The sequence below is a fragment of the Syngnathoides biaculeatus genome, chromosome 9, assembly GCF_019802595.1.
Source record: "Syngnathoides biaculeatus isolate LvHL_M chromosome 9, ASM1980259v1, whole genome shotgun sequence".
Classification (NCBI taxonomy): Eukaryota; Metazoa; Chordata; class Actinopteri; order Syngnathiformes; family Syngnathidae; genus Syngnathoides; species Syngnathoides biaculeatus.
The window spans coordinates 26,182,697-26,200,016 of NC_084648.1; the positions used below are offsets into that span (position 1 = coordinate 26,182,697).

At 44.7% G+C, this 17,320-nt stretch overlaps 1 protein-coding gene across 3 annotated transcripts in view; it reads left to right on the forward strand.

Annotated features, from left to right (window-relative positions):
• Positions 1 to 17,320, forward strand: part of neurl1aa (neuralized E3 ubiquitin protein ligase 1Aa) — a 56,662-nt gene that overhangs the window by 25,519 nt on the left and 13,823 nt on the right. For all 3 annotated transcript variants that reach the window (XM_061830126.1, XM_061830125.1, XM_061830127.1), the window contains one exon: positions 10,003 to 10,725. In XM_061830126.1, the coding sequence (XP_061686110.1) occupies positions 10,003 to 10,725 (723 nt within the window). The remainder of the gene's footprint in view (positions 1 to 10,002; positions 10,726 to 17,320) is intronic.

Genomic DNA, 17,320 nt, shown 5'->3' on the forward strand with positions numbered 1-17,320 from the left:
AGCCAGGAAAAGTGAAGAGTGAACCCATTGGGCAACATTAATCACATGATATGCTTTAATTCTATTGCTTTACAGTGTTAGTTGAAACAGCATGAGAGACCTTTTAATGCACAGGTGTCAAACTCAATGCCCAGAGGCCAGATCTGGCCCAGCACATTATTTTATGTGGTGGCAAATCAACTTCCATAATTTTTTTGATAATCTGTTCTAAATTTCTTAGTCATATGTTGTAAATGATTACATTTAGATGTTATTACCATTTTTGTGTAACCAAACATGAACAATGGTTGAAAAACACATTAGCCTTGTGTTCTAATTCCAAAACCATTTCAGAAACTTTTTGTGTAAGTTAGAGGCGATTAAAGATTTTTATGGTTACACAGTCATCACGGCCCTCTGAGGGAAACTGGAACTACAATGTGGCCAAAAAGGAGTTTGACACCTCTAGTCTAATGAAATGAAGCGCAGAAGGTGGACGCCTCCGGGAAGGTGGTTCTCTTCAACATTATAAAAATGAAGATGAATGAAAATTTGGCAGATAAAGGCCGAGCTGTCCTTGACTGTTTACACTTGTTACAAAGGTGACAGAAGAGCAACCTCATCTGACAGTTTGCAAGTCAGGTCCTTCCAATGTGATCATACCAAATGAACAAAGCTGGTTTCAAATGAAATGGCATTTGTCCCGTTAATTTTTTTTTTTTTTTTTTACTGTTTTCCTTTTCCCATTAGGAATGGCATCATTTACTTTTGGATTAATATTTGCTGCTGGCCTCTATGTAAATGTTATGTGATGTGATGCGATCAGACAAATGTAGTCAAAAGAAGAGCTGAACTTGGCAAATCAGACAGAAAGAACAATCAAACACAACCTTTATCACTGGAATACTACTGTTCTCTTTTCCCGTGTGTGTTTTCATTTGTGTTAAGGTCTAAGAGGGTTTTGGTAGAAACTACATTTAATGACGAGATGAATATTTTGAACACTGATATTGATGTTTTAACTTTGGTTGGACAATGCCTTCCAGATAATGACACTTGGGGAGTCCTTATTTTTTTCAGAGAAGTATATTCGTCCATCCATCCATTTTCCATAACACTTATTCTCACTACGGTCGCAAGCATGCTGGAGCCAATCCCATTTATCTTCGGGCGAGAGGCGTGTACGCCATGAACTGGTTGCCAACCACTCGCAGGATACACATAAACAAAAAATAGATCCACATTCACACCTAGGGGCAATTTAGAATCTTCAATTAACATACCAACGATATTTTTGGGATGTGGGAGGAAAGAGGAGTACCTAGAAAAAACCCACACAGCCACAGGGAGAACATGTTTACAGTATTCCACACAGGTAAGGTATATACACCACACATTTAATTTTTTGTCTCACTATCTGAAGTCAATTCAGACTAAATTTCTCCTGTTTCAGGTCAGGCAGAATGACTAAAATTATTTAGCTTTGTTAATTGCCACAATATTGAGAGAGAGAATTTAGTGGATAATTTTAGATTATTTTCTTTAGGGGCAAATGTTTACATACACAAAAAGTACTGTCTTTAAGCAACATGGGAAATCCCCAATGATGAGGTTATGGCTTTGGATGTTCAAGACATCACACAACCATAAGCAATGCTGAAGCAAGTGCTATCCGTTGAGTTTACAGTATCACCTGTGGCCTTGCTTTAAATATCACTCTCATTAAGAATTCTTTCTTCCTTTTCTAAAGCTTGGTCAGAAGGAACTTATGCTAAAAGCTGGGTTCAACGTTGCATTGAGGCACCTGTCCTAAGCATTTTTAGATTTTGAACAACCTTTCCTCCAAGCACTTCAAGGTCATCTCGCTTGCGTCGAAAAAGAAAGCTTTCTAGCAAAATACATAATCCATAGAAGTCTGACATTTTTGTTTCTATTTCTTGTACAGTATTTACTATTTTTCTTAGTTCCTTTCTTTCAAACTGTGTAACTAATATTGTAATCAAAATGAGATCACATATAATTGAAGACCCTTAAAAAAATCAGATGTTAGTACTGACAACTTCTTTCTCTTTTATTTTGCATTTTTGAAATATATTTGAGTAAAATGAATTTAATCAGTTACTACAGGGGTGCCCCAAACCTTTTACTTTTTTGTCCCAAGATCTACTTGTCAAGCAGCCAACCGTCCGCGATCTAGCGACTGGGGGTGGGCCCCAAGAGTGTTTCGTCAACACGACTGCTGTGAAGAAAGCAAGAGACATACGGTAAATAGAAGGCCAACTCACCAGCCTGCTAAAATGCGCTGTTATGTGCACATATGCAATGACACATCAGAAAAGGCCAGGATTGCTCAAACCGACTTGTCAGGCAAACAACATGCACGATCAACATACTAGCCACACCTAAATTAAGTGGCAAGATGGATGATAGGCTAATGTCTTTTTTTTTTTTTTATTGGGCACGCGGTCATGCAATCGACCAAAACTGCCATCGACACGTTGAGAACCCCTGAGTTACAACATGTTATGGTATTATAAAGGCAATATTGGTTCTTGTTCAGCAAGTGGTACACTCAAATGTAGGGACTTGTACTCAAAATGAACAAAGTGGTATTGGCACATCCCTAATGGTCTGCCTTTTTTGTTTTCTTACTCTGCTTTCACGCAAAAATAAAACTTGGGGGCTTTAATGTAAGTTCCTCATGACAGAGGTTATTTTTGCTAAGGTCTTGGCATCAAACTGGCATAGAACAATAAGCATGCTATATTCTGCTGATGACCAAGGGGACAGAGAATTTTGTCATGCTCTTCGTTATGGCCATGTGTCAGGAGCCTGTTGCACAAAAGCCAATGGTTCGAAGCCTTCTAGCCTTATGATGGAATTTGGACTGGGTCTTTGCCAAGAATAAAGAACATTGCAAGCATCTAGGACAAATTCTCCTCTGACTGTATCCCTCTTTCTGAGTTCTCCTCTGTCATGTTATATCACTGTCTCTCACTCATTTGTGGATCATTAGATTATATGGGATCTTCGTGCCTAACCTTGTACATGTACTAAATGTTATTCTTTAACAGGTAGTTCTATCACCTTCACACGAAATACTACGGACAGAAAAAACAGTTAATTCTGATCTCTATTATCTGTCATCTTACTTAGCTCAAAACATCTGGGGCATTTCCTTCATATTTCCTCTCCATTTTTGTATTCCGTGACCTTGCCTTTTTTAACATCCTCCTTTGCATTTTATCTTCTCCAGCTCTGTCTTCACCTTTGCAGACATCAGAAAATACCCTCCTGTGATCCTGGATAAAGATAACCCAATTATCTCTGATGCATATGTTTATGTGCGCGTGACTGAATAAATTCTCTCTCCCAACCAGCTTCAATACTGGCTCTCACTGGCACGTTTCATCTGCCCTGGCTAGCAGAGATCCACTGAGCCAACCTTCCTCTCCTCACCTCCCAATGCACTACATTTGCTTGCCATTCCCTAATCAAAAACATTTACTGTGTGAGCCAAAATCAGTTTGGGCCAAAATAGACATGCTGCATTTCGCCTTCATCAACTATAGCCCTTGCCTGTGTCATGAGTACAAAGGATGAAGGCTGCCAGGTGGCTTGTTATTCTAATCAAAAAATATCTGCTGATAAAAATCACAAGCCAAATGGTTTTGGCTCCCCTCTCCCCCAAAAAAACAGGGTTTACTTGTTTGAAAAAAATCCCCTGCTTCAATTAATTAAGATTTCGGTTAAATTCTTTCCATAGTGATGGATTAGGTGGTTCCACTTTCACCCCAAATCCAACGTCACCTACAAGTTTCACAATTCTGGTGTAAGTTCTAAACAAAACTGTGATTGGTGCAGATAAAAAGGGCCACTAGAACAAAGTGATGTCTTAACTCAAAAGGGGAGTTCAGACCATTTAAAGATGTCTTTGCCTCCAAAAACTTTTGTGGAATGTGGCTATGGTAGCCCCTTTAAAAATAGTCACATTAACAAAATCTAAATATTTACAATAACAGTAGTAAAAATCATTATTTAAATACAGGAAAGCAAGATAAAAAATAATAACCACCGGAAGCAAATAAATGTAATATTTTTCAAGTGCCAAGTCGAAGTTGCTGCCAAATTTCATTCAATTTCATCCATCCATCCATCCATCCATTCTCTACTGCTTCTACGGGTCGGGTCGTGGGGGAAATAGCTTCATCAGGAATACCTAGACATCCCTTTTCCCCAGCCACTTCTTCCAACTTTACCGGAGCGTTCCCAGGTCAGCCAAGAGACATAGTCTCTCCTGCGTGTCCTGGGTCATCCCCGGGGTCTCTTTCCGGTGGGACATGCCTGGAACACCTCACCAGGGAGGCATCTGAGAGGCATCCGGATCAGATGCCCTAGCCGCCTCATCTGGCTCCTCTCAATGCGGAGGAGCAGCGGCTCGACACTGAGCCCCTCTGACCCAATGACCCAATCCGTCTGTCGATCTCCTGCTCCATTCTTCCCTCACTCATGAACAAGGCCCCAAGATACTTGAACTCCTCCAATTGAGGCAGGATCTCATCCCTGACCCGGAGAGGGCACGCCACCCTTTTGAGAGTGACCGAGGACCATGATCTCAGATTTTGAGGTGCTGATTCTCATCCCAGCTGCTTCACATTAGGCTGTGAACCGCTCCAGTGAGAGCAGGAGATCACGGCTTGATGAAGCCAACAGAACCACATCATATGCAAGAGCAGAGATGCGATGCTGAGGCCACCAAACTGGACACTCTTCACCTCGGCTGCACCTAGAGATTCTGTCCATAAAAATTGTAAAAAAAAATCGGTGACAACGGGCAGCCTTGGTGGAGTCCAGCTCTCACCGGAAATGAGTCTGACTTATTGCCGGCAATGAGGAGCAAGCTCTGACAGCGGTCATACAGGGACCGAACAGCCTATATCAGGGGTTCAGTACCCCATACTCCCAAAGAACGCCCACAAGACTTCCCGGGTGGAACACCTTCTCCAAGTCCACAAAACACATGTAGACTGGTTGAGCATACTCCCATGCACCCTCGAGGATCCTGCCGTCCACTGTTCCACGGCCAGGACGAAAACCACATTGATCCTCCTGGATCTTAGATTTAACTCCCCGATGGACCCTCCTCTTCAGCACCACTGTATAGACCTTACCAGGGAGCCTGAAGAGTGTGATCCCCCTATAGTTGGAACACACACTCCAGTCCCCCTTCTTGAAAAGGGCGACCACCACCCAAGTCTGCCCATCCAGAGGCACTGTCCCTGATGTCCACGTAAGGTTTCAGAGGCGTGTCAACCAGGGCAGCCCCACAACATCCAGAGCCTTTAGGAACACCAGGCGAATCTCATCCACCCCTGGGGCCCTGCCACCAAGGACCTTTTTAACCACCTCGGTGACCTCGACCCCAGAGATATATGATCCGACCTCAGAGAACCCAGACTCAGCTTCCTCATGGGAAGGCGTGCTGGTGGAGTTGGGGAGGTCTTCGAAATATTCTCCCCACCGACTCACGACATCCCGAGGTGAGGTCAGCAGTGCCCCATCCCCGCTATACACATGTACATAGTGTTGATGGGGCATTCTTCCCAATCACAACCTTCTAGGTCTCACTGTCATTGCCCATGTGAGCATTGAAGTCCCCCAGCAGAATGATGGAATCCCCAGACTCCAAAAGTACTAAGTCTAAGGACTCCAAAAAGGGTGGGTACTCTTAATTGCTGTTTGGTGCATAAGCAAAAAGCAGTCAGGACCCATCCCCCCACCTGAAGGCAGAGGGAGGCTACGCTCTTATCCACAGGGGTAAACCCCAACGTACAGGCCCCGAACCACCGGGCAATGAGTATACCCACACCTGCTCAGCTTCTCTCACTGTGGGCAACTCCAGAGTGGAACAGCGTCCAACCCCTCTCAAAAGGAGTGGTACCAGAGCCTAAGTGGTGCGTAGAGGTGAGTCCGACTATATCTAGTCGGAACTTCTCAACCTCACGCACCAACTTGTGCTCCTTCCCTGCCAAAGAGGTGACATTCCATGTCCCCAGAGTTAGTTTCTGTAGCTGGGGATCGGATTGCCAAGGTCACAACCTTTGGTCACCGCCCAGTTCACATTACACTCGACCCCTATGGTGACCCGCGTCCGGGCAAGGGAAACTAAGATCCAATTTTTGTATTCGTCATAATGGTTTTGGAGTCGTACTTTGTCTGGTCCCTCATCTAGGGGCCATGGGTGACCCTACGAGGGGCACGAAGCCCCAGACAATTTAGCTCCTTGGATCACTGGGACACACAAACCCGTCTACCACAATAAGGTGACGGCTCAAGGAGGGGTCAATCTATTTTATTTAAAAAAAAAATGATCAGACAAAATTTTGGCATTGTTGAAATAATCCGATTAATAGAGACGGTTCTTTTTTAATGGGAATCAATTCGCTGTGTGATGGTGAGTTCACAGATGGCTGTTTTGAGTTTTGTGTGTGGGAAATGCACTTGGAGTAATATGATTTTAAGCCCATCAGAAAGCTTCCTCTCCACTAATTTCAACATGAATCCTCATGTTGATATCTTTTTCTGCCTTGCCTTTTTGCTATATGTTCTCTTTTAATCCCCTGCCTATCAATTCAGAATGTGGTAATAGTCAACAAAAGAAGTGTCAGAAGAAAATGTCTTGTAATTTAAATCCTATTTGCTCTGTTGACATCCACTGACAGACTGAAAATCTGGAATAAAGGGGAATTTGCAGTATAAAAACTGTTGGGAAGATTTGAATATCCAGTATCTTCACTTGGCTAAGCATCTGTCATTCCCCCTGTAAACCTCTATATGTACATGAACTGTAAAGAAGTCAATATTAGGTACAGCTGCTAGATTTGTGGCATGACTTATTCATAATGGAACATTAACAAAACACTGAACACTAAATGAAAGTTGATAAACTTACTTGTCGAGCAGAAATAAATCTTCTCAGCTGCCCGAGTTCCCTCCTAAATGGCAACTCCCAACTTTACCTTTGACTTGTACCACAAACTCTCCAAATCCTTGTTTTGCTGCTTCTTTGCTTCCATTTTCGAATATCATGCTCAGGTGCTAACATATGAGGAATTGAATTTATTTTCCCCGCAGCTGGGTATATATCAACTGTAAATTCAGCAAATTTCCTATTGTCTGAGGCAGGTGTCTAAAACTCAAAAGAGGATATTTTGTGGCCCCCAGTTTAATATAAATGTGTTTCTGCCTTTGAGTTGAATGGCACTTTTGCATTGTAATGTGCGGAGCTGATGAGCCTACCAACTCCAGTGGGCTATATGGCTCTTAGTGGCGTGACGTCAACCGATATTTTTTTTTTATTTGTATTTTTTTTTTATAACTTAAATTCTGCCTGTGTGCCGAGGCTGTGGCCCAACCACAGCCAGACTCTGCCTCCAGCGCCCCCAAGATAGATTGCGTTTGAGACGCTTGGTCTAAAGTAAAAGGTCAGTGCCAGGCTCTGACAGTGTGCCCAAAATGAGTGTGTTCACAAGTCCATAGCAAATGATGGACAGCTTGTTAATTACCTCTTATGTCTTTGACTACCTCTTCTGTTTCTCAGATTCAGTGGTTTCTAAATTCCAAATTAAAGGCACAAACGGAAGCCAGAGCTTGTCAGATTATTTTACGAACTTCAAACTGACAGGAGTACATTAGTGAAATAGTGACATTGACAGAAAGTGATTGTTTTAAAATTGAAAGCTTCTCTTTAAGTTGCAGTCAAAACCACATTCTTTTACCTTTAAAAGAGCACCCTTGGGTTTGTGAATACTGAAGTTAGGGATTTAGCCGTTCATTTACAAATTGCTCACTGAGGCCTCCACTCCCCAAGAGGGGTTGCGTCAGGAAGGGCATCTGGCGTAAAAACTGTGCCAAACAAATATGAGCGTTCATCTGAGATGTCATGCTGTGGCGACCCCTAACAGGACAAGCCGAAAGAAACTGTTTTCAAATTCACTTAATTTATAGTTTACACTTTCCATTCATTCATTATCTGAGCCGCTTATCCTTAAGGCTCACGGGAGTGCTGGAACCTATCCCAGCTATCTTTATGGCAGGACACGGGGTGCACCCTGAATTGGTTTCCAGCAAATCGCAGGACAGAGAGACAACCAACTAGCCCCACTCACAATCACACCTGAGGGGAATTGAGAGTTTGCCGCTATTTCGTACATATTTTGCATATGCTGCCTACACCTATAGGGTGAAAAGTACAGCAGAAAACAATAAAACATGAGATAAAATGTGACCTGTTTGAGCAGTAAAATGGTGAACAGTCAACCAACCAAATCATAGTCCTCCATTTCATGCCTCTCTAAAAAATGAATACTCTTGTAATGTTATTCTTGATTAAACAACGGAGTGTACATAGATTAGGATATGTTCTGCCAGAGCATTTACTAGCAGCATCTGCAATCACTGGATCAGTTATTAGGTACACCTAAGTCAACAAGCTCCAATGTTAGAGCTGTATCAAGACTTCTCAAAAAAGACTTCAAACAAAGATTATTTTTCATGTTGGTATCGTCAATACCCTTCATTATAATGTGGATTAATATTGCTGGTATTTAGGCCTGTCATGAGAACAATTTAAGAGGTAGAAAAGTGCTGTATCATTTATCATTTAAATTTACAAGGGATCTGTTCACCTAACAAACTCATGCAGTATTTTCGTCTTGGTAGTTTATTTGGAAAAATTGCGCCAATCTTTTTCACAACTTTCAAGTCAACTAGTTTGAATTCACAGTGTACTCAGACAACCACTCACGTTCACACTTATGGGCAGTTAGAGCCTCAAATTAACCTAAACAAAGTGCATGCTTTTGGAATGTGAGAGGAAAACCTTGGAGCCATGGAGAACATGCAAATTCCACACAGGAAGGTCGAAACTTGGATATGAACCCACCACCTCTAAACTCCAGCTCTGTTAACAGTTGAGCAATGAGGCCTCTATCAGACCATTGTGAAAAAAGTTTTACTTTTCCACCCTGGTAAACCATGTTCTACATTTGGAACATGCCAAGAATAAAAAAGGGTGTGAATAATTTCAGATATTGACCTCTTTAACAAATGAATTAAAAAATACAATGCAATACATTAGGTTTTTTTTTTTTTTTCGCATAACTATACCACTTGTCTTTTCCAGCTAAAAGATTTCCATTCAACAGTAAAATTCAGATTATTTCAATGTCCTATACGGCTGTGCGATTATTGGGCAAGTATGTTTTCCAGACAGCTGTGTACAGGAGAGCGGCCTGCCTCACATCCCGGGTAATTAAGAGAGCTCAAGAGCTTTATCTGGAGTCAGACTCTTAGGTTCAGGTCAGACAGAGGCACCCAGACCTAATCAGTACTGAAAGACACTCCAGAGACAGATGTTTCTGCTTTCTTTTCTTCTCTCAATTGCTCTCACAATCTTCTCCTTAGGGTAGTAGACGAGGTCACCACTTCTGGCACATAAACACCACATATTCTGTTGACTAGGCTAATTTTAACTCCACCCCTGGGCAGGAGGTGGAGCAGGGCACATAAAGAGTTGTTATTTTGAGCAATCATGTCACGTTCTAGGATGAGCAACTTTATCAGTGCTGGAGTAGTGCTTGTGTGTGCCTATGTTCTCGGCCACACCATTTGATAAAGAATAGGGCTCTGCATTTTTGACTAGAACAAGCATGTATCCCCACTCACATGAATGGTTTGGCTATAGCAGAAAAATTAATGAGTTAGCACTACTAAAGTTGAAACTTATTGACACAGTCGTCTATTCGTCACTGGTGAGTTATCCCAGCTGACTGGGCAAGAAAAGGGGTGCACCTTAAACCGGATGCCTGTCAACTGCACTACACTTATTAACAAATCTAAACTATGTCCAAAACTACTTGTGACATTCGTGTTGCAATCTTTATCATCTTGGATTAAGTTAACCATAAACTGAATTGCTGAACGAAAACATTACAAGAATCACTTTTTCACATCTCTTTTCAGACAGTGAGATTGTTCCTCCCGACCGCCTGCGCCCTCGCTCTTTCACAACAGTGCAGTCCTCCTCTCTCCGCCGTGAGGCAGATGAATCGCGTCTCTCTGTTAGCCTGTGTGACCTCAACCTTCAGCCGGAGGATGGAAGCAACTCCCACAATCACACACACCATCAAACACTCCACCTGGCCTCAGCCTCCTCTGTCTGTCCGATACCTCAGAACTCCCTAAACGCACAGCAATCATCTCTTCTGCCGTCAGTCCTGGAGAGTGATCTCCACTTCCACCAGTTGCGTGGGGCCCATATTAAGACGCTAGATGAACAGACTGTGGCGAGATCGGAGCATTCACGTGAGGAGCGCACTCTGGTTTTTACCAGCCGCCCCTTACGAACTGGAGAGTGCGTGTTTATCAAAGTCACCAAGTCCAGTCCAGCCCGCTCTGGCACCTTGTCCTATGGAGTGACATCATGTGACCCGGCTGTGCTGCGCCCCAGTGACCTGCCATATAATCCAGAGGCTCTAGTCGACAGAAAGGAGTTTTGGGCAGTGTGTCGAGTGCCCACGCCTCTACAATGCAGTGATATCCTAGGTTTCTTGGTCAACCAAGAAGGGGAAGTCATTTTAAGCCACAATGGCACCAATGTTGGAATGCAAGTATGTGTGGACAACTCACGCCCACTGTGGATGTTCTTTGGTCTGCATGGGGCTGTCACTCAGCTGAGAATTCTGGGTAAGCAGGAACCTCATGCAATCACATTGAACACAAATATGTGTAAACAATGATTATCATGTTCTGCACAGTTGACTTCACAAATTCACCTATTTACACTTATTTTTCCTTCTGTTGAATCTATCTAAACTCAGCTATTCATGTTTACTGTATTTATAAAGCCAAGACTACGGGCACTCAGCTATTCACGTTTACTGTATTTATAAAGCCAAGACTAAGGGCTTCGTGATTTAACTTGTAAAAATTGCTGCATTTAGATTAAGAGGATTCTGTGTTGGCAAAAGCATTCCCTTCACTCCGCAATGTGCCTGGGGATAGAATATTATTTGTTCGGCCATGCTTTCCATTTGTTTGAGCTTCAAAGTTATCCATCATCTATTCTAAATTTGCATTGATTTGTTGCTCAGTGTAACAGTGACAGTATATCATTACAGACGAACTTAATTACCAGCAGCTATGGGAAAATATTTTTTAATTTGGAAGACAAGACTGAACTTCTCTGCACACAGTTATGTAGTTGGGAAGAAGGTATAAGCTTTGTCAAGGCTCACAAAGTTGTGAAACAGGAAGCAAGGAAGTAAAGGTGACAAGCACGTGTTGGAGGGAGCGGTGTAACCTCCACATAGCCATGGAATGATCTCTCAACTTTGCCTGAGGAAACATTATCTTACCTCTTTAGCATCACCTTTCTGTGTGGTAGATTCATCCAAAGATCCTTGGGGAGACCCGTGAAAGGTTCCACAGGTCATGGTTTTGAATGCCATTCTGCCCCCATATTGTTACTTATTTTAAACACATGCATACTCTAGGTGTGTGTCAGTGTCTTTTATTATGAAAATTAGGGTTAGTTATTAAAACATTGACAGCTCTTCTCCACTGCAACAGCTGGGTGTCTCAATTGACGTGTCGAGCCTGCATAGAAGGCTTCTATTTCCAGTCCCAGGTGACTCGAACCCTTCAGCCTCCAGTCGCAATGGGCTGGCTCAAAAAATGAATCATTTCATAAAGTCAGTTCACTACATTTACTGAAAAGTTGTTCTTTTTGACGAAATGTTCGCAAATGAAACAACACTATCAGGAGCCCTACTTAAAATTTGGGTTCATTGCAACAGTTATATCTCATGCACCAAGTCCCCTCTGATACACATATAGTTGTAGGTTTCTGGTCGACAGGCAGAATTACTTTTACAGAGTTAAGTCTACTCTCATTAAGTAGCTAAAGAACTAAAGTCTTGTCTGGGTAACTACAAAAACTGACACCTACTCTTGCATCGCGCTCACAGTGCATGCATCACGTATGGCGAATGAGGAAACAGAAGCGCACAAGTGAGGCAGGTCTGCATATAATGTGTGGGTAAGTGTGTGTCTCCCCATGCCAGCGTGGGTTTTCTCCGGGCACTCCGGTTTCCTCCCACATCCCCAAAACATGCCACAGTAATTGGACACTCTGAATTGCCCCTAGGTGTGATTGTGAGTGCGGCTGTTCGTCTCAATGTGCCCTGCGATTGGCTGGCAATCAGTTCAGGGTGTACCCTGCCTCCTGCTCGTTGACAGCTAAGATAGGCTCAAGCACTTCCGCGACCCTTGTGAAGAAAATAAGTATTTGAACACCCTGCTATATTGCAAGTTCTCCCACTTAGAAATCATGGAGGGGTCTGATATTTTAATTGTGGGTACATGTCCACTGTGAGAGAAAGAATCTAAAAAGAAAAATCCACAAATCACACTGTATGATTTTTTTAACAATTTATTTGTGTGATACAGCTGAAAATATTTGAACATCTGTCTATCAGCTAAAATTCTGACCCTCAAAGACCTGTGAGTCCGCCTTTAAAAATCCACCTCCACTGAATCAGATGCACCTGTGTGAGGTCGTTAGCTGCATAAAGACAGCTGTCCACCCCATACATTCAGTAAGACTAAAAAATTATAAAATGGCCAAGATCAAAAAGCTGTCCAAAGATACCAGAGACAAAATTGTTCAACTCCACACAGCTGGAAAGGGCTACAGAGAATATGCCAAGCAGGTTGGTGAAAGAAGATCCACTGTTTGGACAAACTTTAGAAAATGGAAGAAGCTAAACATGACGGTCAATCTCAATCAGAGTGGAGCCCCATGCAAGATTTCACCTCGTATAGTCTCAATGATCCTTAGAAAGGTGACGAATCAGTCAAGGACTACACAACAGGAGTTGGGCAATGACCTGAAAAGAACTGGGACCACCGTTTCCAAGATGACTGTTGGTAAAACACAGACGCCATGGTTTGAAATCATGCATGGCACGGAAGGTTCCCCTGCTTAAACCAGCACATGTCAAGGCCCATCTTAAGTTTGCTAATGACCATTTGGATGATACAGGGGAGTAATGGGAGAAATGTTTGTGGTCAGATGAGACCCCAATGGACCTTTTTGGTTGTTTGGAGGAAGACGAATGATGAGTTCCATCCCAAGAACACCATCCCTACTGTGAAGCATGGAGGTAGTAGCATCATGCTTTGGGGGTGTTTTTCCTGCAGACCAGACCTTTCCCACTCGAAAAAAAAGAAAATCTCATCCAGTTCAACCACTTTTTCTTCGATTATTCACATACTCCGATAGTCATTGGATCTTAAAACAACATCATTTCTTTAACTTTCTCCATTAATAAGAGTAAATATAAGCAGCATATTTAGCTCGTCTTTGCTCTACATTGCCCAGACTGTTGCAAACTAAAGCAGTGGTGGTGGATGCTGTCATTATAAAACACACTGATGGGCTGCGTATCTACTGTAACATTTGTAATTATGAGTGTACATCTTTAGCAGCGGGGGCTGAGGTGGGGTGTAAGGTAAACTAGGAAAAAGAGAGTGTGGTGGGTCATTGTTCGGGAAAGTTCCGTGTGCTGCCAAAAAGAAACTAGTGGCTTCTTCTTTTCATCTTTTACAGTATGTATGTGAATTGTGCCATTGGATCTCACAACCAGTCATCCGTCACTCATTGTTTCACATTGCAAAATGCCACAAACTGAATAGCTGTGTTATACTTTCAATTTGCATTGGATATTTTTTTTTTTGCACATAACGCAGAATATCTGCGAAGAGACTCCATCAGCGGTGCACAATTGTGCACGTGTGCATTTTAGAGGGAACATTGGCTGATGTCTTTTTTTTTTTTTGGCATGCTGTCCCGAGCAAGACTGCCTGGTCGATCGCGATCGACGCATTGAGCACCCCTGCCCTAGAGGGAGTGCTGGAGAGCACTCCCTCCGGAGACACCATTGGTCTGCCAGAGGACTTCAATGCTCACGTGGGTAATGTCAGTGAGACCTCGGAGAGGTTGAATGGGAAGAAGGCACCCGCCAATTAGAACCCAGGCAAGTGTTCTGTTATTAGACTTATGTGCCCACCATGGATTGTCCATAACAAACACGATGTTCAAGCATAAGCGTGTCACATGGCCTCTTGGCACCAGGACACCGGTTCGATGATTGACTTTGTGGAGGTGTCAGCACGTCTTGGACACTCGGTTATGAGAAGCGTGGAGCTGTCAACTGATTATCACCTGGTGGTGAATTGGCTCCTATTGTAGGGGAATAGAGGAATCCCTCTCTACTTCGTGGATCACCTATCGCGGATTCAGTGCATCACCCCCCCCCCCCCCGAAAAAAGAAAGCTTTTGGAGCTGATTGGCTGCATCATCGAAGTTCCACCCAGCAACTCCCTTTTTCCCTTCTTCTTCCAATGCGCCATTTTCTGGCCGTTGACTCTGTGTGCATAACCTCTCTACTTCAAAATGCATTCAAAGCACTCATGCTTTAGCTTAAACCTGCTGCTGAAACACGCAAAATGAAGAGAAAGATGCAAAATTAGAGGATTGCTTGAAAATAAAGCTGTTTTCATTTTGTAGACAGTGGATTGCAAAAAAAAAATTGGCCTGTTGACAATGAGGAAGAGGAAGCTGATGGATCGGCAAAAAAGTGGAACTTTTGGAAATGATCAAAGACCATAGAAGTTAAGCTTTGTGGCGCCATTCCGGCGTGAATGAATCAGTGGCGTGCCACATAAAAAATGATGTGGTAAACATCAACCTGAACCTGCAATGAAGCATTCAACCCCTCGAAGACAAGGTTTTTCAGCAAGCAAAGGTTTGGCTTGAAAACTTTCAAGCATGTGCGACAGTGTGGTACGAGTTGTGGAATTAAGGAATTGTGTTGATGGCATTATGCCCTTGTCCTTGGATTAAATGGATTAATTGTACATAAAGTTATCTCCTATTTAATCTCCTGTTTTGCTTTGAATGCACTTTTGCTATGTTTCTATTGACTCGCTTTTGCGTTGTTTGCTTACGGTTGTTGTTTTTCATCAAATCACAGTTGCTTTATTTATCAAATTTTCTGTGTTAAGTTTTGGACCACCCTAAGGAAATAAAAAAAGAGGATTTGTGGCGATTTGTCCAAAACGGGCTGGAGATGGCGAGAGAGACACATCCCGTGTCCTCCTGGCAAGCAAAAGTTCCTCTTGTCGAGAAGGGGGCTCCACACCAGCAAAATTGAAGTGATGCAATGGCATCGCTCCCGAAGTGACGTCACAACGCGCTACAGGAATTCGGTGCTACACTAAAAGACATCACGCGTTTGCTTTGTTTGTGACTTTCTGTAGTGCAATAAAAATGTTAATTTATTGTTACTGTTTAACGAGACACTTGTTGTCATGATCCTGCCGCTCCAATCCGGGCTGTGCAGGTACCCAGGCGGCCGTGCTAATTGGAAGGCAACGCCTGCGCCTCATGCGGGCTGATTATCCCCTGTATATATAGGACCCCGATGACGACTGGTTCTCCACCCGATCGTTGAGCTTCATGCCCTGTTCGAGTACTCCCGTATCCCTGATCGTCAACCCGTGTGTACCGACCTCCGCCTTTTTTCCGACTGACGCCGTAAGCCTGACTCCTTTGACACTTCTGCCTTCCTTGATTGATCTCCCGTGTACAGACTCCTGCCTACCCTGCTCTCTTCGCCCGACGTCCCAACTACCACTGCTGCACCTGACTGCCCCCGATCCCCGACCTTCTAATAATAGTTTTTCCCCGAACTACCTTGCATCTTCCGTGTCCTCCTGCATTTGGGTCCTACCTCCGTTCCGATGGGTCGTGACAAAACGATCTGGCCAAAACAGGACCCAGCGGGAAGGACCCAGCGTCGCCGGGACCGACGCAAGGTAGACCGACTGCCGGAGGACCAAGCCTGTCCGATCCGGGTAGGCTCCATGACGTCCTCCGCTTCCATGTCATATGCTCCACCGGCGAGCTACGAATATCTCCCGACCACGACCCGTCCGGCACCGCATATTCTTCTGGAGTCTTGACTTTTCGGACTATGAGAAGGACCTTGATTTGTATGACCGGCTGCCTGAGTACGACTCTGATTATTTCGATTACGAATCTCTTCACCCGGTCTTCAATCCCGGCCAGTTTGTTTCACCTCCCCGCGTTTCCAGCACCCGAGCGTCTTCGCCCGATAGGTCCGAGTACACCAACCCGTTTGTGGGAACCCGCTTGGCCATCGACCCGGGACCTCCACGTGGCGGGCAGAGGAGACGCCCCGGCTGGGCGCTCCCTTGTGCCTCCCGCTGCGCGGCAAGACACCGTCCTCCCACTCCTCGCCGGCAACGGTGAAACCAGCAGACCCGCAGCTGGTGGCGAATCTTCCAGCCCAGAAGGAGGTGGAGTCGCCAAATCACGAGGTGTTCTGCCGCAAAATGTAGGCGGAGATAGAGCAGCGAATTGGCGGCTCTCACAGCCCAGGTTCAGCAAGGATTGCAGAACCAGCCGAGCTACGCTGACGTCGCGACTCCTACTGACTCGTTGCTGACGCAGATTCACGCAGCGGTGGGAACGGATCCACCACCTCGCCAAGCGCACATTGCAATGGGAACGGATCCACCACCTCGACACGCACACGTTGTAGTTTCGACTGACTCGTTACTGACTTTTGCTCACGCCACAGTGGCAACTGATCCACTACCAAGCCAAGTGCACGTTGCAGTGGGAACTGATCCGCCACCTCGACACGCCCACGTTGCAGTTTCAACGGACTCGTTTCTGACTCATGCTCATGCGGCAGTTGGAACTGACCCGCTCACGCCCACTTGTCAGTTTCAAGTGACTCTTTGCCTACTCGTTCACGTCGCCGTGGAAACTGATCCGCCACCGCGCCATCCCCACGTTGCTGTATCAACAAAAGCCCAGCAAGCTCACGTGGCAGTGGAGACCGACCTGATGCCGCCTCACGTTGCAGTCCAGGAGGTGGCGACGTCTCCACAGCCGCTTCTCGTCCGTGAGGAGTACTGGTGGCGACCAGCCCGCGGCCGCTCCACGCTCCTGCTTCGTCAGCGACCGGTCCACGGTCGCCCCCCGTTCCTGCTCAGACGGCGACGGGCACGCCCATACGTTCCCGTCCAGAAGGTGGCGATGGTGCCGCCGCCTTCTCATGTTGCTGTCCAGGAGGAGGTGGTGATGCCGCTGCTCCCGCCTTCTCACATTCCCGTCCAGGAGAAGAGGAGGAGGACGACGACGCCCCCGCCTTCTCATGTTGCTGTCCAGGAGAAGGTGGCAAGG